This window comes from Dendropsophus ebraccatus, chromosome 3 (assembly GCF_027789765.1).
Source record: "Dendropsophus ebraccatus isolate aDenEbr1 chromosome 3, aDenEbr1.pat, whole genome shotgun sequence".
In the NCBI taxonomy this organism is placed as follows: domain Eukaryota; kingdom Metazoa; phylum Chordata; class Amphibia; order Anura; family Hylidae; genus Dendropsophus; species Dendropsophus ebraccatus.
This window is the reverse complement of record NC_091456.1, coordinates 200,341,118-200,358,087: the sequence shown is the minus strand read 5'-3', so window position 1 is coordinate 200,358,087 and position 16,970 is coordinate 200,341,118. Positions and strand designations below refer to the sequence as shown.

Genomic DNA, 16,970 nt, shown 5'->3' with positions numbered 1-16,970 from the left:
ATGAGCCCTGCGGAGGAGGAGGAAACTAATATCTGAGGAACTAAGAGCAAAAAACAAACTCAAACCTGACCACTGATCTACAAAGAGTCTGCAAAGCATTGAAGGATGGACGAGACCAAGATATCCATCAGCCCCAGTGTGAAGACCCCTGCCCCTCAGAACCCAGGTAGGAGGTTCCATTACAACCATCCATTATAAGTTATATTTCCTCCCTGGTAAATGATTGGGAAGATACTGCTGCTGTGCGGTACAACCACTCCCATGGTGGACCTACTTCTTTCCCTAAGCTTCAGACCTCAGAACTGATGATGTCGGGGGTCAATATAGACTTGTCCCACATCATGATATAATGTAGGGGGGTGTCAGGAGTGACCAATTTCAAGGTATATCGTATATAAAGAACGTTCCTGGGGTTGCTGAATCTTCAATGTCTCAGGTTCTTTCCCAAGGAGAACTACAGTTGAGAAGGTTTTCTGTAGGAACGTTGGATGTTCCCATCACATGAAGCCTGTACACATAACATGGAGAAGGTCACCACCAGCATCTGGTTACAGTTGGGTCTTTCTTACTGACATACACTGCAGGAAGGGCTGTGATGGTTGATACTGAGGTGGATCTATTTCTGCTTCAGGAGAAGTGATCTCCGAGCTCTCTGACCTCAGACAGCTCATCTGGTGTCTCACATCTCTTAGCTTCTAGATGCAGGATCCAGAACATGGCCAAGAGACAGCAGAGAGGAGGCCATGATCTAGGGGATATTTGTAGTATAAGGCATGAGAGTTCTCACCTTTACTTATCATTATTTTATGGTGGGTCCGGGACTTTATACATGAACACCATTATCACAAGTCCCTCACTACATTCCCATCCCCCAGATATCTGGTCTAAGAAGCCAGCAATTCTGATTTGGTCTCTGCTGACCACAAACCTCCTTCTACTGATCGTGGTTGTAAGAGTGACGTCCACCAACAGGGAGAGGCATGACAAACATGATGAACATGAGGGTGAGTACTGGTACCGTGATGCTAGGAAGTATGTGAGTACTGATACTGCTCTACTAGGTGACACTAATAATAGTCTACCAGGAAGTGAGAGTATTGGGACTGTTCCATGAAGAAGTGACTCCTAGTGCCGTGCTGCTATAAGGTGGGTGAGCAGTAGTAGTTCTCTACTAGAAAAAGAAGTATCGGTCTACTAGGAAATGGGTGAATACTAGTAATGCTAGTAATAGTAGTACTATTCTACTAGGAAATAGGTAAGTACTGTTACCATGGTACTAGGAAACATATTAGTACGTACTGTTTTACTAGAAGGTAGTACTAATACCGGTCTACCAGGAAGAGAGAGTATTGGGACTGTTCTATTAAGAAGTGAGTACTAGTACTGCTCTACTACGAAAAGGGGAAGTATTGGTACTGGTAATAGGAAGTACTACTATATTATTCTACAAATAGTGATATAATGTTACTATGAAGTGGATTTTGGCACTGCTCCACTGGGAAGCTGGTAAGTACTGACACTGTGCTACTAGGAAGTCAGTGAATGTTAGTACTGCTCTACTAGAAGTAAGTACTGGTACTCTTCTACTAGGAAGCTGCAGAGTAATGGTACTGCTCTACAAGAAGTGAGTATTGGTACTCCCCTACTAGGAAGCTGCAGAGTAATGGTACTGCTCTACAAGAAGTAAGTATTGGTACTCCCCTACTAGGAAGCTGCAGAGTAATGGTACTGCTCTACAAGAAGTAAGTATTGGTACTCCCCTACTAGGAAGCTGCAGAGTAATGGTACTGCTCCACTAGAAGTAAGTATTGGTACTCCCCTACTAGGAAGCTGCAGAGTAATGGTACTGCTCTACTAGAAGAGAGTAAGTACAGGTACTCCTCTACTAGGAAGTCAGTGAATGTTAGTACTGCTCTACTAGAAGTGAGTAAATACTGGTACTCTTCTACTAGGAAGCTGCAGAGTAATGGTACTGCTCTACTAGAAGTAAGTATTAGTACTCCCCTACTAGGAAGCTGCAGAGTAATGGTACTGCTCTACTAGAAGTAAGTATTAGTACTCCCCTACTAGGAAGCTGCAGAGTAATGGTACTGCTCTACTAGAAGTATTGGTACTCCCCTACTAGGTAGGTGCAGAGTAATGGTACTGCTCTACAAGAAGTAAGTATTGGTACTCCCCTACTAGGAAGCTGCAGAGTAATGGTACTGCTCTACTAGAAGTGAGTAAATACTGGTACTCTTCTACTAGGAAGCTGCAGAGTAATGGTACTGCTCTACTAGAAGTAAGTATTAGTACTCCCCTACTAGGAAGCTGCAGAGTAATGGTACTGCTCTACTAGAAGAGAGTAAGTATAGGAACTCCTCTACTGAGAAGCTGCTGAATATTGGTTCTGCTCTACTAGAAGTAAATAATCCTCTACTAGGAAGCGGATGAGTACTGGTACTCCTCTACTAGGAAGTAAGTTCTGGTACTCTTCTACTAGGAAGTGAGTAAGTAGAGGTACTCATTTACTAGGAAGTGAGTAAGTACTGGTACTCCTCTACTAAGAAGTAAGTACTGGTACTCTTCTACTAAGAAGTAAGTAAGTACTGGTACTCCTCTACTAACAAGTGAGTAAGTACTGGTACTCCTCTACTAAGAAGTGAGTAAGTACTGGTACTCCTCTACTAAGAAGTGAGTAAGTACTGGTACTCCTCTACTAAGAAGTAAGTACTGGTACTCTTCTACTAAGAAGTAAGTACTGGTACTCCTCTACTAACAAGTGAGTAAGTACTGGTACTCCTCTACTAACAAGTGAGTAAGTACTGGTACTCCTCTACTAACAAGTGAGTAAGTACTGGTACTCCTCTACTAAGAAGTGAGTAAGTACTGGTACTCCTCTACTAGGAAGCTGTTGAGTACTGGTACTCCTCTACTAAGAAGTGAGTAAGTACTGGTACTCCTCTACTAGGAAGCTGTTGAGTAATGGTACTGCTCTACTAGAAGTAAGTACTCACTACTAGGAAGCTAGTGAGTACTTGTACTTCTCTACCAGGCAGTGTTTGAGTACTGGTACTGTGATGGAATACATTTAGGTGTTGTTAGGACTCTCTATACTCCAGACATTTTTACACCTTTTGTCTCTTTACATTTCTATTCAGTTGCAGATTATTTGACAGATTACAGTCCACACAATGAAGTTACAGGTCAGTGGTCACATGTTTCTTCTGCAGAGTATGGTAAGATCCTCCAGTGCTACTCTCTTCTGTGTATTCACCAATTTACCATACGGTCAGATCCTTAGGGGCAGAGCATGGTGCTGCTCTCTTCTGCATATTTACTAATTCACCATACAGTGAGATCCTCAGGGGAGGAGCCTTGTGCTGCTCTCTTCTGTATATTCACCAATTCACCATACCGTGAGATCCTCAGGGGAGGAGCATAAAGCTGATCTCTTCTGTATATTCACCAATTCACCGTACAGTGAGATCCTCAGGGGAGGAGCCTTGTGCTGATCTCTTCTGCATATTTACTAATTCACCATACAGTGAGATCCTCAGGGGAGGAGCCTTGTGCTGATCTCTTCTGTATATTCACCAATTCACCATATAGTGAGATCCTCAGGGGAGGAGCATAAAGCTGATCTCTTCTGTATATTCACCAATTCACCATATGATCAATCTTCGGGGGAGGAGCATAGTGCTTCTCTGTTCTGTATATTCACCAATCCACCATACGATCAATCCTCGGGGGAGGAGCCTTGTGCTGATCTCTTCTGTATATTCACCAATTCACCATACAGTGAGATCCTCAGGGGAGGAGCATAGTGCTTCTCTCTTCTGTATATTCACCAATTCTCCTCCTTGGGGGAAGAGCATGGTGCTGCTTTCTTCGGGAACCATCTGATCAGACCAGAAAAGGGGCAGTGAAAGACACAGAAAGTGAGCGCTTACCTGGTCCAACCTGTTTACCAGACGACTACAGACAACCAAGGAGATAGAACCTTTTTGAGGCTGCGGTGAAACGCAGAAGAATAGACAAGGCAGACTAACATACAGGGGAGGTCAACGGGCCGAGGTGAGGACCAAATGGGCAGCAAAGTACAAAAGCAGGATCCAAGAGAATAGACAGGTAACAGAGCCAAGGTCAGGAGAAGTCAGGAAACCATATAGGAGTAGAGTATGCAGGAACGCTGAGCTTGCTTTATAAAGCCTAATAGCCGGCTCACCAAGAGGCATCTCCCAGCACTCAGAAAAAGAAAAAACCCCTGTGGAGGAAAGTATTAGGAAACCATGGCTGAAAGATTATATTACTCAAATTGATGACAAAAGTAAACTTGATACCAGATATACCACGTCCGTCTATGATCCACTGTGCTGGAATCTTAGGGGATCATTGAAGGAGTTTGGGCTTTTGGTTGGAGTTCCCCTATAAGTGGTGTGAAAGGTTCCAGTAGCCAGGAAAGGATCTAATGTCATAGCTATAAGTGACATCATCCTGTCAGTTGGCCCCATGAAAGGTGGCTTTGGCTCCTCAGGACACTGACGTCTCACTTTACTTTGCAGCATCTCATCCGCTGAATGTCACCGCAGGTAATGACTGTAGATGTATATCCTGATCAGTGTTATGCTGTGTGTACAGGTGACTGTATATAGGAGTGACTCCATTCTCTGCTCACCTCCCTGCCCTCTCTGTGATCTTCCTTTCCTCTTCTCTGTGTTCTCCTTTACCCACCACCCTCCATTCTCTGGTCACCTCTCTGTGATCTTCCTGTCCTCTTCTCTGTGTTCTCCTTTACCCACCACCCTCCATTCTCTGGTCACCTCTCTGTCCGCTCTGTGATCTTCCTGTCCCCTTCTCTCTGTTCTCTTTTACCCTCGGCCCTCCATTCTCTGGTCACCTCTCTGTCCGCTCTGTGATCTTCCTGTCCCCTTCTCTCTGTTCTCTTTTACCCTCTGCCCTCCATTCTCTGATCACCTCTCTGTTGTCTCGGTGATCTTCCCTTCCTCTTCTCTGTGTTCTCTTTTACCCTCGGCCCTCCATTCTCTGCTCACCTCCCTGTCCTCTTGGTGATCTTCCTGTTCTCTTCTCTGTGTGCTCTTTTGACCTCCGCCTCCCATTCTCTGCTCACCTCTCTGTTGTCTCGGTGATCTTCCTGTCCTCTTTTCTGTGTTCTCTTTTGACCTCCGCCTTCCATTCTCTGATCACCTCCCTGTCCTCTCTGTGATCTTCCTGTCCTCTTCTCTGTGTTCTCTTTTACCCTCGGCCCTCCATTCTCTGCTCACCTCCCTGTCCTCTCGGGGATCTTCCTGTCCTCCTCTCTCTGTTCTCTTTTATCCTCGGCCCTCCATTCTCTGGTCACCTCCCTGTCCTCTTGGTGATCTTCCTGTCCTCTTCTCTCTGTTGTCTTTTACCCTCAGCCCTCCATTCTCTGCTCACCTCTCTGTTGTCTCGGTAATCTTCCTTTCCTCTTCTCTGTGTTCTCTTTTACCCTCTGCCCTCCATTCTCTCCTCACCTCTCTGCCCTCCATTCTCTGCTCGCCTCTCTGTGATCTTCCTGTCCTCTTCTCTGTGTTCTCTTTTACCCTCGGCCCTCCATTCTCTGATCACCTCTCTGTTGTCTCGGTGATCTTCCCGTCCTCTTCTCTGTGTTCTCTTTTACCCGCCACCCTCCATACTCTGCTCACCTCTCTGCCCTCTCGTGATCTTCCTGTGCTCTTCTCTGTGTTCTCTTCCTCTTCTCTGTGTTCTCTTTTACCCTTGGCCCTCCATTCTCTGCTCACCTCTCTACCCTCTTGGTGATCTTCCTGTCCTCTTCTCACCACCCTATACTGTAGAGGGAGTGGTGAGATCTCTGAGCGTCCAGTGCGGTGTCATCATCTATAAGTCATTGGTCCAATCTCTGTTATGTATAAGCAGCCGCCATACTTCTTCTCTATCTCTGTAGGACTCTGTCGGCCATGTTCACCTCGATGGATCTGGATTGAAAATAAATGTTATTTCTTCTCTGAAAACAAGAAAACCAGAGATGACAGTGACAGAATCTGCAGGCAGATGGGCGGACGGCTGGCCATCGTGAAGGAGGGTCTCATCCTGGTCAGTCGGGGTTGTCTTCTGTATGAATATTCTGGGCCTTCTCTGATTTATGAGTAGATTGTTTGGACGCCAAAGCAAAATCCAAAGGGGGTGAACTACCAGTAACCTCAGATAAGGAGCTCTAGAATGCACCATGGCCACTGACTATAGACCTGACATTGCCTACTGGTGACTATGATCAGTCTTCTGCAAATATACTATGTGGTCTAATAAGGTCTTTCACCCTGCTACGGGAATACTGAGGGAACATTGTGCAAATACTGCGGGAATGCTGCGGGAACACTGCGGGAATGCTGAGGGAACATTGTGGGAATGCTGAGGGAACATTGTGCAAGTACTGCGGGAATGCTGAGGGAACATTGTGCAAGTACTGTAGGTACGCTGTGGCAACACTGCAGGAATTCTGAGGGAACATTGTGCAAGTACTGCGGGAACACTGCAGGAATGCTGAGGGAACATTGTGGGAATGCTGAGGGAACATTGTGCAAGTACTGCGGGAACACTGCAGTAATGCTGAGGGAACATTGTGCAAGTACTGCGGGAACACTACAGGATTGCTGAGGGAACATTGTGCAAATACTGCAGTAATGCTGCGGGAACGCTGAGGGAACATTGTGCAAGTACTGCGGGAACACTGCAGGAATGCTGAGGGAACATTGTGCAAGTACTGCGGGAACACTGTAAGAATGCTGAGGGAACATTGTGCAAGTACTGCGGGAACACTGTAAGAATGCTGAGGGAACATTATGCAAGTACTGCGGGAACATTGTAAGAATGCTGAGGGAACATTGTGCAAGTACTGCGGGAACACTGTAGGAATGCTGAGGGAACATTGTGCAAGTACTGCGGGAACATTGTAGGAATGCTGAGGGAACATTGTGCAAGTACTGTGGGAATACTGTGTGAATACTGTGGGAATGCTGCTGTAAGACATCTGTAAGCACATAGCACAGAAAACACCAGTGTAGTAGTGTACAGTAAGGGCACATTGGTTAAGGGCCATTACAACAGGAGAGGCCAGATGACAAAGAAGGCTAAGGGGCTATAGAGGGGGCTGATAGGACATAGAGTAAGGTTAAAGGAATATAGGAGATGCTGGCAGGTCATACATGAGGCTGGCAGGTCATACATGAGGCTGACAGGTCATAGAGGAGGCTGACAGGTCATAGAGGAGGCTGACAGGTCATAGAGGAGGATGGCAGATCATAGAGTAGGATGGCAGATCATAGAGGAGGCTGGCAGATCATGGAAGAGACTGACAGGTCATAGAGGAGGCTGGAAGATCATCGAGGAGGCGGACAGGTCATAGAGGAGGCTGGCAGATCATGAAAGAGGCTGACAGGTCATAGAGGAGGCTGGCAAATCATAGAGGAGGCTGGCAGATCATAGAAGAGGCTGACAGGTCATAGAGGATGCTGGCAGATCTTAGAGGAGGTTGACAGGTCACAGAGGAGGCTGGCATAGAGGAGGCTGGGAGAGGCTGGCATAGAGAAGGCTGACAGGTCATAGATAAGGCTGGCAGGTCATAGAAGACGTTGACAGGTCACAGATGAGGCTGATGCAATAAAGGAGAGTCTGGCAGCTCATAGAAGAGGCTGATGGAATATAGGAGAGTCTGGCAGGTCATAGAGGAGGCTGATGGAATATAGGAGAGTCTGGCAGGTCATAGAAGAGGCTGATGGAATATAGGAGAGTCTGGCAGGTCATAGAAGAGGCTGATGGAATATAGGAGAGGCTGGCAGGTCATAGAAGAGGCTGATGGAATATAGGAGAGTCTGACAGGTCATAGAGGAGGCTGATGGAATATAGGAGAGTCTGGCAGGTCATAGAGGAGGCTGATGGAATATAGGAGAGTCTGGCAGGTCATAGAGGAGGCTGATGGAATATAGGAGAGTCTGGCAGGTCATAGAGGAGGCTGATGGAATATAGGAGAGTCTGGCAGGTCATAGAGGAGGCTGATGGAATATAGGAGAGTCTGGCAGGTCATAGAGGAGGCTGATGGAATATAGGAGAGTCTGGCAGGTCATAGAAGAGGCTGATGGAATATAGGAGAGTCTGGCAGGTCATAGAGGAGGCTGATGGAATATAGGAGAGGCTGGCAGGTCATAGAGGAGGCTGATGGAATATAGGAGAGTCTGGCAGGTCATAGAGGAGGCTGATGGAATATAGGAGAGTCTGGCAGGTCATAGAGGAGGCTGATGGAATATAGGAGAGTCTGGCAGGTCACAGAGGAGGCTGATGGAATATAGGAGAGGCTGGCAGGTCATAGAGGAGGCTGATGGAATATAGGAGAGGCTGGCAGGTCATAGAGGAGGCTGATGGAATATAGGAGAGTCTGGCAGGTCATAGAGGAGGCTGATGGAATATAGGAGAGTCTGGCAGGTCATAGAGGAGGCTGATGGAATATAGGAGAGTCTGGCAGGTCATAGAGGAGGCTGATGGAATATAGGAGAGGCTGGCAGGTCATAGAGGAGGCTGATGGAATATAGGAGAGTCTGGCAGGTCATAGAGGAGGCTGATGGAATATAGGAGAGTCTGGCAGGTCATAGAGGAGGCTGATGGAATATAGGAGAGTCTGGCAGGTCATAGAGGAGGCTGATGGAATATAGGAGAGTCTGGCAGGTCATAGAGGAGGCTGATGGAATATAGGAGAGTCTGGCAGGTCACAGAGGAGGCTGATGGAATATAGGAGAGGCTGGCAGGTCATAGAGGAGGCTGATGGAATATAGGAGAGTCTGGCAGGTCATAGAGGAGGCTGATGGAATATAGGAGAGTCTGGCAGGTCATAGAGGAGGCTGATGGAATATAGGAGAGTCTGGCAGGTCATAGAGGAGGCTGATGGAATATAGGAGAGTCTGGCAGGTCATAGAGGAGGCTGATGCAATAAAGGAGAGTCTGGCAGGTCATAGAAGAGGCTGATGGAATATAGGAGAGGCTGGCAGGTCATAGAAGAGGCTGATGGAATATAGGAGAGTCTGACAGGTCATAGAAGAGGCTGATGGAATATAGGAGAGTCTGGCAGGTCATAGAGGAGGCTGATGGAATATAGGAGAGTCTGGCAGGTCATAGAGGAGGCTGATGGAATATAGGAGAGTCTGGCAGGTCATAGAGGAGGCTGATGGAATATAGGAGAGTCTGGCAGGTCATAGAGGAGGCTGATGGAATATAGGAGAGTCTGGCAGGTCATAGAGGAGGCTGATGGAATATAGGAGAGTCTGGCAGGTCATAGAGGAGGCTGATGGAATATAGGAGAGTCTGGCAGGTCATAGAGGAGGCTGATGGAATATAGGAGAGTCTGGCAGGTCATAGAGGAGGCTGATGGAATATAGGAGAGTCTGGCAGGTCATAGAGGAGGCTGATGGAATATAGGAGAGGCTGGCAGGTCATAGAGGAGGCTGATGGAATATAGGAGAGTCTGGCAGGTCATAGAGGAGGCTGATGCAATAAAGGAGAGTCTGGCAGGTCATAGAGGAGGCTGATGGAATATAGGAGAGTCTGGCAGGTCATAGAAGAGGCTGATGGAATATAGGAGAGTCTGGCAGGTCATAGAAGAGGCTGATGGAATATAGGAGAGGCTGGCAGGTCATAGAGGAGGCTGATGGAATATAGGAGAGTCTGGCAGGTCATAGAAGAGGCTGATGGAATATAGGAGAGTCTGGCAGGTCATAGAGGAGGCTGATGGAATATAGGAGAGTCTGGCAGGTCATAGAGGAGGCTGATGGAATATAGGAGAGTCTGGCAGGTCATAGAGGAGGCTGATGGAATATAGGAGAGTCTGGCAGGTCATAGAAGAGGCTGATGGAATATAGGAGAGTCTGGCAGGTCATAGAGGAGGCTGATGGAATATAGGAGAGGCTGGCAGGTCATAGAGGAGGCTGATGGAATATAGGAGAGTCTGGCAGGTCATAGAGGAGGCTGATGGAATATAGGAGAGTCTGGCAGGTCATAGAGGAGGCTGATGGAATATAGGAGAGTCTGGCAGGTCACAGAGGAGGCTGATGGAATATAGGAGAGGCTGGCAGGTCATAGAGGAGGCTGATGGAATATAGGAGAGGCTGGCAGGTCATAGAGGAGGCTGATGGAATATAGGAGAGTCTGGCAGGTCATAGAGGAGGCTGATGGAATATAGGAGAGTCTGGCAGGTCATAGAGGAGGCTGATGGAATATAGGAGAGTCTGGCAGGTCATAGAGGAGGCTGATGGAATATAGGAGAGGCTGGCAGGTCATAGAGGAGGCTGATGGAATATAGGAGAGTCTGGCAGGTCATAGAGGAGGCTGATGGAATATAGGAGAGTCTGGCAGGTCATAGAGGAGGCTGATGGAATATAGGAGAGTCTGGCAGGTCATAGAGGAGGCTGATGGAATATAGGAGAGTCTGGCAGGTCATAGAGGAGGCTGATGGAATATAGGAGAGTCTGGCAGGTCACAGAGGAGGCTGATGGAATATAGGAGAGGCTGGCAGGTCATAGAGGAGGCTGATGGAATATAGGAGAGTCTGGCAGGTCATAGAGGAGGCTGATGGAATATAGGAGAGTCTGGCAGGTCATAGAGGAGGCTGATGGAATATAGGAGAGTCTGGCAGGTCATAGAGGAGGCTGATGGAATATAGGAGAGTCTGGCAGGTCATAGAGGAGGCTGATGGAATATAGGAGAGTCTGGCAGGTCATAGAGGAGGCTGATGGAATATAGGAGAGTCTGGCAGGTCATAGAGGAGGCTGATGGAATATAGGAGAGGCTGGCAGGTCATAGAGGAGGCTGATGGAATATAGGAGAGTCTGGCAGGTCATAGAGGAGGCTGATGGAATATAGGAGAGTCTAGCAGGTCACAGAGGAGGCTGATGGAATATAGGAGAGGCTGGTTTGGTATTTGGCCAGTAATGTAGATTTTATTTGTTGTGCCACATACACAGAAGGGGAAAAATAACCCAAGGATTACAGTGGTGTGTATAGGTGCTGGTGCAAACAGAGGAGACAGAGTCCCATGCATTTGATATGAAACTATTACAATTTACTGTAGAACTTTGGATAACAGGATAACAGTACACGCTCTGCAGACAGTAATAATCTTGACAACAGACTTGAGTGCTGACTTGGTGCTTTGAAGTAGGTGCTTGGAAAGAGTAGAAGCTCTAGTAGAAGTAGTAGTAGTGCTTTTTAGAGATAGAAGAGGAGAGGAGTTTGCCAGAGGAGCCCTTGCCCAGTGTAGATTCTGTACTCTGCCGGAACTGTAGTGTATATATAAGTAGATAAGTGATACTCGTACTCACGTTTAGACCCGTGTCTGACCGCCTTCTGCCCTGCAGTTGTGAGGTACTTGTTCTGCTAGGGTAGTACGAGTCCCAGTCGTCGGTTATCTGGGTGTAGCGAAGTGTCTGAGTTTTCCCAGTTACCTGCACTGCGCAGTAGGATACGTAGACCTTTTATATACACCAGTAGCCTTGTCCTATTGGGGTCAGCTTCTCTTTCTTCAGGAGTCTGCCATGCACTTTTTTGAGGAGTTCCTGGCCTGGGCAAGGGTATTCCTTGGTGGCTGCTCTCCCCCTCTGTTAACCTAGCACTGCATAATGATAGTTGTGGTTTGTACAAAAAATAGAGTCTTTTGCTGCATCTGACCTCACAGACCTCCAATGACTAACTCCACACACTGCCTCCCACCTGGAGCTAACTCCTCCTACAGGGCTGTGTGTGTGCAAGAGAGGACAGACAGGATAGGAGAAAGGAGAAAGAGCACCTCCTAGTGGTCAGCACATAACACATGACATAAAGAGATTTAACCCATTACCTTCCTCAGCTGTGCATGAGAAACAATACATATATAAAGTACAGTGACATCTAGTGGGGAAACTGTGTACTACATCCTCCACTTAACCTGAGTGCAAACTTTAGGAAAGGTGCACAAGAGAAAAACACCAGTGGTGGGACACCACACTGGCAGGTTATGTTAGAATATAAGAGAGGCTGATAGGTGACACATAGAGGTCATAGAGGATGATGGAACACATCTGAGCTTTCAGCATCATCACTGAGTTATTTAGTGGAGGCCACTGTCTTCAATAACTTACCTGGTGCCAGCACACGCACCATCCATAGGAGTGAGATACATGTCAGGATGATGGGAGTTGTGCTGGGATCTGGGTTCTCATCTTCTTCTTCTTCTTTCAGAGATTGGCCACCATCATGTCTCAGGAGTTCTGGGTAGGATTGGCTGCGTCTGGAACCCATTACCAGGAAGATTCGTGGATCGGGGTATGGGCAGACGACAGCACCACGTATGTACTGCCAAGCCCGGCTGGGTCATCTCTCAGTATACAGCATGTACATAGGGATGAGAACTGCAAATTTGGACTCCATTGTGTTACCCGTAGCCCACACATCAGCCCAGAAGGTGGCGCCATCTAATGTTAAAGGAGAAGTTCAGCAAAAATTTTCATCAAAGTATTGTATTGCTCTCAAAAGTTTTTCCCTGCACTTACTTCTGCATCAAGGCTTCACTTCCTGGATAACATGGTGATGTCACTTCCTGGATAACATGGTGATGTCACTTCCTGGGTAACATGGTGATGTCACTTCCTGGGTAACATGGTGATGTCACTTCCTGGATAAACATGGTGATGTCACTTCCCGGATAACATGGTGATGTCACTTCCTGGATAACATGGTCATGTCACTTCCTGGGTAACATGGTGATGTCACTTCCTGGGTAACATGGTGATGTTACTTCCTGGATAAACATCGTGATGTCACTTCCTGGATAACATGGTGATGTCACTTCCTTGATAACATGGTCATGTCACTTCCTGGATAACATGGTGATGTCACTTCCTGGATAACATGGTCATGTCACTTCCTGGGTAACATGGTGATGTCACTTCCTGGGTAACATGGAGATGTTACTTCCTGGATAAACATGGTGATGTCACTTCCTGGATAACATGGGGATGTCACTTCCTGGGTAACATGGTTATGTCGCGACCCGACTCCCAGAGCTGTGTGGGCTGTGGCTGCTAGAGAGGATGATGGCAGGGGGACACTGAGGGACGCAGGGCACTGGAGGGACACTGAGCATCCCTCTACCATCATCCTCTACAGCAGCCACAGCCCACACAGCTCTGGGAGTCGGGTCGCGACATAACCATGTTACCCAGGAAGTGACATCCCCATGTTATCCAGGAAGTAACATCACAATGTTATCCAGGAAGTGACGTCACCATGTTATCCAGGAAGTGACATCACCATGTTATCCAGGAAGTGACATTACCGTGTTATCCAGGAAGTGACATCCCCATGTTATCCAGGAAGTAACATCACAATGTTATCCAGGAAGTGACGTCACCATGTTATCCAGGAAGTGACATCACCATGTTATCCAGGAAGTGACATTACCGTGTTATCCAGGAAGTGACATCACCATGTTATCCAGGAAGTGACATCACCATGTTATCCAGGAAGTTACATCACCATGTTATCCAGGAAGTGACATCTCCATGTTATCCAGGAAGTGACATTACCGTGTTATCCAGGAAGTGACATCACCATGTTATCCAGGAAGTGACATCACCATGTTATCCAGGAAGTTACATCACCATGTTATCCAGGAAGTGACATCTCCATGTTACCCAGGAAGTGACATCACCATGTTATCCAGGAAGTGACATTACCGTGTTATCCAGGAAGTGACATCACCATGTTATCCAGGAAGTGACATCACCATGATATCCAGGAAGTGACATCACTGTGTTATCCAGGAAGTGACATCACCATGTTATCCAGGAAGTGACATCACTGTGTTATCCAGGAAGTGACATCACCATGTTATCCAGGAAGTGACATCACCGTGTTATCCAGGAAGTGAAGCCTTGATGCAGTAGTAAGTGCAGGGAAAAAATCCCTTTATAAGCATTTCCCGTAATAAGTCTATATTGCTGATTTGTATAACATTTGGGGGGTAATACAATACTTGAATAAAAATTTTCACTAGACTTCTCCTTTACTGTAATCCCAGCACTGTTATATCAGTATATGGCAGCAGATGGCGTCCCATCAGGGTTACTTCCAATCTGTGCTCTTGACCCCCTTCCATGTCTGATTTCTCCTTTGTCTCCATCCTCAGGTCCATTCGGGAAGGATCTGGAACCTGCGCTAAATTAGGTCCCCGTCTGAGCCTGGAGAATTGTTATAGGGATCTGTACTGGATCTGTGAGAAGAAGGTTAACGTAAATTAATCCTGAGGAGTGTGAGGAGGAACGACCCAAGATTCTGGCAGGAACATATACAGTGCAACCCCCTGAGGAGACCCCCTCCCAATGTGGACTCATTGTGGACCTATTTTAATCCCCTAATAGTCTTTAGTCTAAGTTGCCCCTCTACAAGCCGACCACCCCCATTATCCATCCACTTCTTGTGTGAATAGATCCCATATAAGACCTGTAAGATCTCTGTATCGTCTGGGGGTAGATCCGTCCTGCACCACAACACCAAACTGGAGTGAGAATGAGGAAACCTGGAAGGGATGTGAAGGTAGAAGCGCCACCCAACGTTGTGGAAGCAGAAAAGGGAGGCTGTCAGCCATATGGCGGGTGCAGATCCCATCAATCTGCGATGGGAAGAGAAGCCAATAGGGACCACAAATTAGATGAGGAGCCCACACTGGGGGCCAAGAATGAGATAGAAAGCTATAAATGTGACTAGTAATAAGAGGGGGAGCCATGCTGAAGACCAGAAACTAAAGGGCGAGCCATGTTAAGGACCAGGACTAAAATGGGGAGGCAAGCTGAGGACCAGGAATGAGAAGAGAAGCAATGGTCTAAACCAGGAATGAGATGGGATTGGGACCAGGATTAGGATAGGGGACATGCTGGGGACCAGGAATGGGAGTGGAGTCATGTTGGGAACTACAAATGGGAACAGAATCATGCTGGGCACCAGGAAAGGGAGATGAGTAATGCTGGGGACCAGGAATGGGAGGGGAGTCATGCTGGGAACTAGGAATGGGATCAAGTCATACTGGGGCCAGGAATGGGAGAGGAGTCATGCTGGGGACCAGGAATGGGAGAGGAGTCATGCTGGGGACCAGGAATGGGAGGGGGTCATACTGGGGACCAGGAATGGGAGAGGAGTCATGCTGGGGCCAGGAATGGGAGAGGGTCATACTGGGGACCAGGAATGGGAGAGGAGTCATGCTGGGGACCAGGAATGGGAGGGGGGTCATGCTGGGGACCAGGAATGGGAGGGGGTCATACTGGGGACCAGGAATGGGAGAGGAGTCATGCTGGGGCCAGGAATGGGAGAGGGTCATACTGGGGACCAGGAATGGGAGAGGAGTCATGCTGGGGACCAGGAATGGGAGGGGGTCATACTGGGGACCAGGAATGGGAGAGGAGTTATGCTGGGGACCAGGAATGGGAGGGGGTCATACTGGGGACCAGGAATGGGAGGAGGGTCATGCTGGGGTCCAGGAATTGGAGAGGAGTCATGCTGGGGACCAGGAGTGGGAGGGGAGTCATGATGAGGACCAAAGATACAAACAACCTCCAACTCCAGACTACACGGATTATGGGGCGCAGGTCCAACTTGAGATCGAGGCACAGTGAGTAATAAAAATGTTTTATTGTGGAGACTCAACGCGTTTCGGAACCGCACCGGTTCCTTTCTCAAGAGTCATGATACTGACAAAACAAAACAGCAATATATATCACAAACCAAAATGACATCAAAAGGGGGAGGGGAACTCAGAACCTCCCACTTCAATCAACACAGACACCTGTGACACCAATAAAGGAAGGCATATAGCCATATACTACATTACATAAAATACAATATATAAGAAAGAGTATATAAAAAGTATATATATATATATATATATATATATAAAAAAATAATAAATAATGTATATAAAATATATATATATATATATATGTATGAAACAAGTATATAAAATTAAAATTATACCTTCGTATTTTCTAGTGTCTCATTTAAGCCATCTGGTGACAAAGAGCAAAGTTTAAAAATCCAGTACGATTCCCTATTAATGAGCTGCTTATATCTATTGGGAACATTCTCTCCTATACGTTCCAAAATAGTGAGTCTCAAACTACTAGGGTCAGAATTATGCTTGAGAAAAAAGTGTCGAGAGACACTATGCAATAAAAATGAATTTTTAATATTAGCTCGATGCTTGTTCATGCGGCACCGCACCGTCTGAATGGTGCGTCCCACATAATGCCCATGTCACCTGCAGTATGTGGGACGCACCATTCAGACGGTGCGGTGCCGCATGAACAAGCATCGAGCTAATATTAAAAATTCATTTTTATTGCATAGTGTCTCTCGACACTTTTTTCTCAAGCATAATTCTGACCCTAGTAGTTTGAGACTCACTATTTTGGAACGTATAGGAGAGAATGTTCCCAATAGATATAAGCAGCTCATTAATAGGGAATCGTACTGGATTTTTAAACTTTGCTCTTTGTCACCAGATGGCTTAAATGAGACACTAGAAAATACGAAGGTATAATTTTAATTTTATATACTTGTTTCATACATATATATATATATATATTTTATATACATTATTTATTATTTTTTTATATATATATATATATATATATATACTTTTTATATACTCTTTCTTATATATTGTTGTATTTTATGTAATGTAGTATATGGCTATATGCCTTCCTTTATTGGTGTCACAGGTGTCTGTGTTGATTGAAGTGGGAGGTTCTGAGTTCCCCTCCCCCTTTTGATGTCATTTTGGTTTGTGATATATATTGCTGTTTTGTTTTGTCAGTATCATGACTCTTGAGAAAGGAACCGGTGCGGTTCCGAAACGCGTTGAGTCTCCACAATAAAATATATATTTTTATTACTCACTGTGCCTCGATCTCAAGTTGGAC

General features: G+C 46.5%; 1 protein-coding gene across 1 annotated transcript; it reads left to right on the top strand.

Annotated features, from left to right (window-relative positions):
- Window positions 1-79: 79 nt before the first annotated feature.
- LOC138786378 (CD209 antigen-like protein 2) lies at window positions 80-15,244 on the top strand. Its single transcript, XM_069963366.1, has 7 exons — window positions 80-166; window positions 876-1,004; window positions 3,141-3,185; window positions 4,545-4,571; window positions 5,927-6,075; window positions 12,238-12,344; window positions 14,186-15,244. Exons 1-7 carry the CDS (start codon window positions 106-108, stop codon window positions 14,295-14,297), a joined length of 630 nt encoding a protein of 209 aa, XP_069819467.1. The 5' UTR covers window positions 80-105; the 3' UTR covers window positions 14,298-15,244.
- The last annotated feature ends 1,726 nt before the right edge of the window (window positions 15,245-16,970 follow it).

Bases quoted from the DNA above. Each gene is read 5' to 3' on its own strand.
- LOC138786378 (XM_069963366.1), top strand. From the start codon at position 106: ATGGACGAGACCAAGATATCCATCAGCCCCAGTGTGAAGACCCCTGCC. The intron at 3,186-4,544 runs GTCAGTGGTCAC...TTTACTTTGCAG, and splicing joins TCCACACAATGAAGTTACAG to CATCTCATCCGCTGAATGTC. The intron at 12,345-14,185 runs GTATGTACTGCC...CTCCATCCTCAG, and splicing joins TGGGCAGACGACAGCACCAC to GTCCATTCGGGAAGGATCTG.